Genomic DNA, 9,425 nt, shown 5'->3' on the forward strand with positions numbered 1-9,425 from the left:
ACTAGTGATGTGGATGATTTACACTTGTGGAAGAGATTGTATGTTTTCATAGTGCCTTGCTTCTGAATATATCATTGCATATACGTAAAATTTACAAGACAATTAGGAGATTGACAAAAAGTTGAAAGTGAAAATAAATTAATAGAAAAATCTAGTATGAATAAGACATTATGAATTATAAAATAAAGTAAAATTCGCACAATGCCACTATGCTTAACATATACAAAGATTTCATTAGGTAACCTAACACTAATAGGATTTTTGTAAGAAAGAAATCAATTGGATGGTGTGCATATGTGACGACAAATACTTATGTTGATTCACTGATAAACCGCGAATGGTTTTGAAAGAACCAACCTTATTTGAAAATAACAAGTGTTGAATTTTGGCGGATGAATTCTGAAGAGCAGTCGCAAACTTATCATATTGATCTTGACAAATAGTAGTAGAACTAGTTCTGTAACACCCCAAATTCTACCCGAAAATATCATGCGTGAAATCAGAGTATTTTAGAAACTATCAACAAGTATTTGGGATATCACATTTACTTCATATTAACAACTCATAAACAGATACATAGCACTTTAATCTCAGATAAGCACAAAACAACTTATAACAGCTCTTAGACAAACCAACTTCATTTTAATATGCAGCGGAATCATAACATTCAGCTTTATAAACAAATCATCTTATTTAATCGGAAACAAATTCAAACATCATAGTACTTCTCAATATCCAATTTGGAACTCAACAACTAAAACATGAACAACATAGAAACAACAATATAGACAACCCCCAGAGTGCTACGTATCAGAGCGACACACCAACCAGACACGGTGAATCTACAAACTTCCACAGCTATACTTGAGTACCTGCCCATTTCCCATGGTAGGGGAAACATCAGCAGAAGGGGTGAGATATCAAACATTATAAAGGAAAGTATGATAATACATATAGTAAAGATAAAATCATACACAATTCACCACTTCTCAATATAAGCAATTTGCATCACAACAATAATGTTAACTATCAACTATAACAATGTACTCAAGTTTACAAGTATGTCATTCAAGCACATAATAACATATACTTCCTAATCACAACGTAAATTAATACAACTATCAATAATGGCAAAACATGGTTCATATATTCCACATATATACATATATCATTAATACATACATATATATATATATATATATATATATATATATATATATATATATATATATATATATATATATTTGCATTCTCATCATATACGTTTCATTTACATATATCACCAAAATCATGTATCAAACATCACCAAATTTAATTATCACATCTCATGCACACATAACAATCACCTAATCACATAATTACATATATTCAAACATCACATAACTCCAATGTAACTCAATGCAAGACATGTGACTCTATGCATGTGGTACCCAATATGGACCCAAAGTTCCACCGCTTCCGATTCATATAGAATCTAGCCACGCTTCAGATCCGGACAAGACCAAAGCCACCAAATGTAAACATATAGTTTACCGCTTTCCGATTCACTCTAGAATCCAAGCCACGCTTGTGTTTCAAAGCAATTCCACCTATGTTTCAAGGCACACTATGATATGAATGTATGTACAATCTCACAAATATATGCAATTAAGATCATCTCTACCATCTTAACTTTCCACATATCACAATAATTCAACTCTATGAATTATCCACCAATTGTACACAACATTCACAACACACACACACACACATCATTCACATATGAGAGGCCAATTAATCAATTACGATTCACACAATCCAATTAACACTAGTAATCATACTATCTCATGTTAATTCTCATTTTTGTCAATTATACATGAACACACATTTTCAACATCAAGCAATTAATCATTAGAATTAATGCTAGCCAACTAACCATAAAGAATCAATATCAAAACAACATCATTGGCATGACAATATATATTTCTCAACATACATATTCAAGCCAAAACACAATTACAAACAATTTCTCAAAATACCCTAATTTACCGATAAACCGAATAATTGGTCCAAGTCCAAGTATATTCCAATCACATAGACTTATTGGAATCAATTCAACTAATAATTTAACTATCCAATTAATAATTAAACTATATTAATTTCAATTCAACTATTATATTTCTATTCCATTATTTTCCAATTCTATAAAAAACCCATTATTTCACTATCAATGGTTTACTCACAACAAACATAACAATCTAATACACATAGATTATCAATTGCACACAACTTATCACATTTATATCATCACATTCCAACAAATCATCAAATACCCAAAATTGCAACATAAAAGAACATGGATATCAAAGTATAGAATTAAACCCTCTATAACATACTATCATACAACCCTTTAGCATGAAAGAACCCCACCCTTACCTTGGTAAATATGGACTCTTTCACCATAGCTCTAAGCTTTTCTCCAAAAGAAATCCTTTCTAACATCACTAGGAGACACACCTAAAAACCAGTTCGGGAATCAGCTTATCAGACGAACTTAAAATCCTCAAAATCAAAATCGCTCCGGTCAGAACTTACCTCTATGGGTCAGGAACGTTGTGTCCAAGTACCGCAACGATCCAACGGTTGGATTGAGAGATACGTCCGTTTTGCTAAGGTGACTCTTTGCTGAAACATAGCTGCGAAAATGGGGGTTCTTCTAGCTTTTCTCTTCCACCATTGTTCTCTTCCCTTTTGCCTCTTTCTATTCTTCCTATATTTTCCCCCAAATGAAAATAGTAACCTCTAAAACCCTAACCTTCTCTTACTATCTCACTTATGTAAATTGGGCTTAACCCACCAATCTATCACTTAGGCCCATTTAGCTATATCTCTCATACAACTTAATCAACCCAAATAACACAAACACACATACAATTAAATATTTCAAATAATTATTATATCACATAATAACTAAATAAATAAGCAATTATTAAAAACACCAAATAATATAATTACTAATATAATTAATAAAAATTGGGATGTTACAAGTTCTGCTATCACCAAGTGCAATTTAATCTTCATCATAATCAATGCTCTTAATTACAACATTCCTATCTATATAACTGTACTTTTTCTGCATATGTGGAGGAAGACAATGATTCTTATAGCAATTTTCCACAATATGAATTACTTTTCCATAATAAGTTCATACACGGGGCTTAGATCAATAGTGATTTTGTATACACGAAGCTTAATAGAGACTTTGGCCTCACTAGAAAGAAGAAAATTACCTTAATGTCATGTTGGATAACCATAGAGAACACCTTGGTCAATGGAGGTAATAGATCCACAAATAAAATTTGAAACTTAACCATTTCAAAAATTTCATTAAGGCCAGTAAGAAAGTAAGTGATGTAAAAAAGGTTGTGATTGTTGCGAGCACTTCTAATAGCTTCACAATAATACTTGATATGACAAGTACAAGCTAGAAATGGAAGGCATATCTCTAACTCTTTCCAAAGAATATTTAATTAGGAGAAAAACTAAGTGATTGATCGTGAAACTTGTATGAGGGAATAAAGTGGTTAAACAATTATAACTAACTTCATATGTGTTTATGACTAGTTTCATATGTGGTTACTACTATTTACACATATGGTTAAAACTAGTTACATGTGGTTACTACTAACTCCATATGTGGTTACTAACTAAAAGTTAATTAGTTACTAGTAAGATAATATATAAATGATGTAACACATGTTTGTAAAATCAAACAAGCATAATTGAATACAATCCTCACTTTGACCCCTCTATATTTCTCTTCCACTTATTTCTTAAAGAGAAAGAAAGCTCTCATTCTAATAATCAACATCATTTTCTATAAAATATAATGGATTGAGTAGTGAATTCGGAAACTAAGTTCATTATCCACTAATGCACAAAATGTTGTACATGTTTCAAGCTTGCACAATAGGACCAAATGAATCAAAAGGTATAATGATAGTGTCATCGATGAACTCAAGGTTCATCTTCTCGCCAAAAGCATGACGTATAGAGCATGCCCAAAAACGATAGTTGGAGGTGGAGAGTATCGAAGTAATGGTGACAGAGGTAGGTTCTTCTCTAGGATGAATGTAAAACATACTAGATCGAATGAGAATTGAATTAGTGGGAGCTACAGGGGGAGACATGACAAAGAAGAGTAGTTAGATTGCAACATAATTAAATCGAAAAGTGTTGGTACCATGTTAAGAAATATAAACTGAATGATTTTTAATTAACTCCATCAGAGATTGTTAATTAAAACCAATTTAAGTATAAGATCATTTCATTTGAATTGAATAAGATGAGTGTCCATCCTTATATACAAACTGATGAGACCTTACACTAACTATCGTGATAAGCATTACATACAAGTATTTTTGCAAGCATGTTCAAACTATGTGATATTGCCACGTGAAAAACACATTGCTAAAAAGGGATGTTGTGATGTGGCATTCACGTCGCAAAACACACTACAAGAAAAATCGTTTCCAACGATGTGTTTTTACCACGTAAAAATCACGTCACAAAAAAGGAACATTGTGAAGTGAAAAATTTTAAAATTTTCAAAAAATTTTTTGTGATGTGAAAATTACAATGATAATCAGTTAGTGTTTTTTAGCACTTAAAATATCATTAAATTCGTCTTCTTCTTTTTACTTCCCATCTCTTCTCTTTCTCCCCTTTTCTCCTCTTCATTTTCACAAAACATTAATTTCGCCGTCTTCTTTTTTACTTCTTTTGTCTCCAAAATAAAAATCACATCGATGTTTGGTGTTTGCATGAAAAAAACTGGTGGTTCCTGTAGAATTTCAGGTGTTGAATTTTGCATGGTGAAAATAGGTGGCTCTTGTGGAATTTCTATAGAAGGAAGAATAACATCTGGTGTAGGAGTAACGAGAACCGGTGGTTCCTGTGGAATCTCTGGTGTTGGGTTTGACATAGTGAAAGGTAGTGATTCTTGTGGAAGTTCTGATATGTTGAAAATGAAAATGGTAAAGATGAAAATGAAAATGGTTCTCATAAGTTGCGATGTGATTTTCACATGAAAAAGTTGCGATGTGATTTTTATGTAGTAAAGTTGCAACATATATTCCCGTGATAAAAAGGTTGTGACTTGCATTCATTAAATATAAAATGTAAGTGGTCTATATATATTATCCAAATACATTATTATTGAATTATTGAATGTATTTTAAAAAATATATATTATAAAAAAAAGGTAATATCTATTAAAATATCTCTCCACCCTCCTTTACAACTTTTCTTTTTTTTTTGAGGTATAAATTCGCCTTTACAATCCTAACCCAACTCAATTAATATTCTTTTTCCATTTAACACAAAAACACGTTTCTAACACAAAACACGAAAACCCTTTACAGCAAAAAAAGAAAAAATAAAGCAATCCCAAAAGCTCTTCTATTTAAGGTGACTCACACTATTACTTCTTCATCTTCCACTTTCAACAATTCTTCAATATATTTTCTTAAGAAAAAGATGAGTAATGAAGAGTTGGTTATTCAAGCTGAGTATGTGTACAAAGAAGAGACTCGACTCACTGTTTTGAAAACATCTCGGTTCTTCACTGGTGATGGCTTTGTTGTGTATGATTGTAAGGGACAACTCGTTTTCCGATTCGACTCGTATGGACCTAACACTCGTGATAAGGAAGAACTTGTTCTCATGAATCCTCATGGTCGTTCTCTTCTCACCTTACGGAAAAAGGTATGTATCCTTTATGATGATAACCTTTCTTCTTTTTCTCATTTCTACAATTCATTTTTTTGTTTCTGAGTTGACTCACTGAGTCTACTCACCGAGTCTGATTACGTAGTTGTTGAGCATCTGTATGAGTTAACTTTCCGAGTTCACTCACTGAGTTTACTCACCGAAAGGAAATATTATACTCTCGAGTCACTATTATAAGAAAAAAAATACTTTTTAAAATTATTGAATAAATAATTTAGACGTTGATCAGATACATTAATTTTTCAATAAATTTAAAAATTTTATTGTTGCTAATAATAGTGACCAAACATCTGTGATAAAGTCGGATCAAACTAAAAATCGGATAAGAGATTTATTATAATTTATTGTTGAACAAACAGTTAACAACTCTAGATTGAAAATCAAGCATACTCTACCCCCAACTACCTTTCAAAGTTTGAAAAATTTTGTAAAGGAAAAGACTTTTTTACATACAGCAAAATAATTTAATGAATAAAATAATTATATTAAGTTATTAGAGTGTTAGACAATTATCTTATCTATCCGTTTTTCTAGCACACGTGAAAATATAAACAATTTTTTAAAATTTTTTTTCACATCCTCTCCTTTAATTTTTTTAATACTATAAACTTTTCTAATTCTTCTTTATTATTGTTATGAGATCATTATTATTATTTGATTAATATTACAGAGAAAAAAAACATTTATGAATTTAAAAAAATTAAAAAAAGCTAATTACAAAGAAAATATGTCTATAAAAGTTAAAATAGAAATGAGTGCAATAATCGTAGCGATTGTCAATAAGATTTTGTTTGGTAACACACAATTTTGAGTTTATAATTTATAACTTAAAAGCTCATATGATAATTTAGATATGTTTAGTAATGATCTTTTCATCTTGAACTTATAGCTTATTTTTCGTATGCTATTTTAAATAATGCTTTAACTTATAGTTTATTATTTTTTCTTCCTTTTTTATCTTTATTATTTTAATAAAAACCAACTTTTACACTTTATAAATTATTTTAAAGTACATAAAATAATTAAATATTAAATATCTTTTATATAATTTTACATTTATAAGTTACTTGAATAGCTAATTTTACTAAATACTTCAATTAGCTTATCAGTTTCCAGTCTCAACCATCAACCATAAACTATAAGCTATCAGTCATCAGCCATCAATTATAAACTATAAACTGTCGACTAATTTATCTGTCAAGCGCTATTTTTATCAAACAGACCCTAAGTTTTTAAACATAAATTTTGAATAAAAATAAACCACACCAAAAATATGTTTTTTCTTTATATATTATTTTAGTTACACAATAGATAAATTTAATAGTTTAAAAGCTATTTCCAGAAGCCTTGAATTTTATTGAGAAATTTTAAAATCCTACATTTATAAAATTTGTATAAAGTAACACTCTTCCTTTATTAACCAGATTTATAAGATTAAATTAGACTCAATCCACGTATTTAATATGTTACCAAGTCTTAATAGTATTCTTACCCAAAAGAAAAGTCTTAATAGTACAGGGGGCCAAAGAAAATGATGTGCATGGTTTGAGATGAACTTGAAATTAAAATATAAATATTTATTTTTAAAAAATTAAAAATTAAAAGTTATTAACACTTCAAATAAATTATCACAGGTATCTTATTTTTAAATTTTATTTGTATTTTTAATCCCGATAATTATTGATGTTATTGAGTCAATTCATTAAGATAACATTTATTGGTATTTGTTGAGCAGAAACCTAGTCTTCATCAACGATGGGAAGGGTTTAAAGGAGAGAGAAAGGACGGTGATAAACCTATTTTTAATGTAAAAAGATCATCAATAATTGGGCGATCTCGAACAACCATAACGGTGGAAGTACATGAGAATCCAGGTATGGAGTACTTCATTGAAGGGTGCTTCCCACAACGATGCTGTAAGATTTTCAATGCTACAAAAAAATTAGTGGCTGAGATTCGCCGCAAAGTAGACCCCACCACTAATGTTATGCTTGGAAAAGAAGTGTTCTTGCTTTGCGTTCAACCTGATTTTGATGTGTCCTTTGCCATGGGATTGGTTTTGGTATTGGATCAAATCAATGGTGAGAATTTCTTTGATAATGGGACCATCGAGACCTCGGTGCACCCTACTATAGAAGATTGAGGAATTGTTGTTGTTGTGTTATATTTTGAGATTTTTATTAAAAAGTTTAATCACCTTCTTAACACATTTTATTTTTCCTTTTTTTAATATTCATCCTTTGTTGTATGACATTAATAAAATGGTTAATAGTGTATATTTATATCTTGAAAATTTCTTTAGCCACCTCCCTATGGGGGTCACCCCCAGCGAAAAACCCAAAATACCCCTGCTTCGGAAATGAACTTCCGAAACATTGATTTTTTTTAAAAATTTCCATAATTCGGAAGTTCATATCCGAAAACACCTCATGGGGGGTGTGTTCGGAGATGAACTTCCGAAAACACCTTTTTTCAGATTTTGAGGGGTTTCGGAAATGCACTTCCGAATTATGCAGAAACAGACTTTTTTTTTATGTTTTTGTTAACAGTTTCGTATTTTTAATTAAAAGAAACCGGAAAAAAAAAATAAACGACATGTAAAGTTGAAGATACTAATATGATAAAAAAAAATTAATATATACAAGCTCAAGCAAATCCAAATAATAATAATAATAATAATGTGCTAAAGATACAATCCGATAACAAAAAATATAAAAACCCGACCACTACTGGGTGTGCCTAACCCTCTCTCCCTGAGACCTCCTCTGCCGCCTGTATGTCGCCGCACGGCCCGCATCAGTGACGATCATCTCCATCACGGCGACTGCCTCTAGACCGCCCTGCTGAACGATACCTCGATCCAACGCGTCCCGCCCAAGCATCTCTATCCGCTGGCAGATCGGCATGAGATCAATGGCGTGATCATCCTCGGCCTGCCGGTTCTCCAGGATCTCCTCGTGTGCTGGCCTAGGAGCGCCGGGAACGTCGGGTCTCAGAAGAGGATGTGACACCCGGTAGAACCATGTGACGTACCCCTCCTCACTGTGCCAGTCCTGGGTGACTCGAGTGAGACGGTACTCCTCTGGTACCACATGATGTTGCCAGTCCTCCCATATGGCAGTGAGCTGCACTCGAGTCACAGTGTCGGGAGCAGCCTCAAAGGGTGACCTGGGTATCCGCTGCACGAATCCGAACTGACGCATGCACCGCTCAGGGAGATATCGAACCATGATGCCGGTCCCGCAAGCCAACCAGCCTGAATATAGTGCAATGCCGTCAAAGGGGACAATATGAGCGTAGTCGCTGAACGGCCTCCATGTGATGTCGTCATGCATCGTGCGGTCCAAGTACAGACGGTATGGTCCCACCGTATCGTTCCCCCTCTGGAGAACGTATCTGGCGGCCCTGGGCATGGCGTCCACGTACGCATGATCGAAGTGAAAGTCGTGGATGCGGGAGAAGTAGGAGATGATCCAGCTCTGAAACAGAAACACGATAATGTATTAAAAATAAATACGAAACATAAATAAATAAATAAATACGATAATGTATTAAAATAAAACGTACCGTAAGCAGTGTGCAGGATCCGACCAACTGCCTCGTCCTCCAGTTCGAGGCCTCATTCAGCTTCTGGTAGAGATATGCCAGAGTAGCTG

General features: G+C 32.7%; 1 protein-coding gene and 1 long non-coding RNA gene across 2 annotated transcripts; one reads left to right on the forward strand and one right to left on the reverse strand.

Annotated features, from left to right (window-relative positions):
* Nucleotides 1–672: 672 nt before the first annotated feature.
* Nucleotides 673–2,710, reverse strand: LOC131606137 (uncharacterized). Its single transcript, XR_009284740.1, has 3 exons — nt 2,575–2,710; nt 2,416–2,496; nt 673–872 (listed from the first exon to the last, which is right to left on the reverse strand). It is a non-coding gene; the product is annotated as an uncharacterized LOC131606137 (long non-coding RNA).
* Nucleotides 2,711–5,348: 2,638 nt separating this feature from the next.
* On the forward strand, nt 5,349–8,062 carry LOC131601160 (protein LURP-one-related 12-like). The gene is made up of 2 exons (XM_058872920.1): nt 5,349–5,745; nt 7,505–8,062. Exons 1-2 carry the CDS (start codon nt 5,518–5,520, stop codon nt 7,910–7,912), a joined length of 636 nt encoding a protein of 211 aa, XP_058728903.1. The 5' UTR covers nt 5,349–5,517; the 3' UTR covers nt 7,913–8,062.
* Nucleotides 8,063–9,425: the final 1,363 nt, after the last annotated feature.

This window comes from Vicia villosa, linkage group LG5 (assembly GCF_029867415.1).
Source record: "Vicia villosa cultivar HV-30 ecotype Madison, WI linkage group LG5, Vvil1.0, whole genome shotgun sequence".
NCBI lineage: Eukaryota > Viridiplantae > Streptophyta > Magnoliopsida > Fabales > Fabaceae > Vicia > Vicia villosa.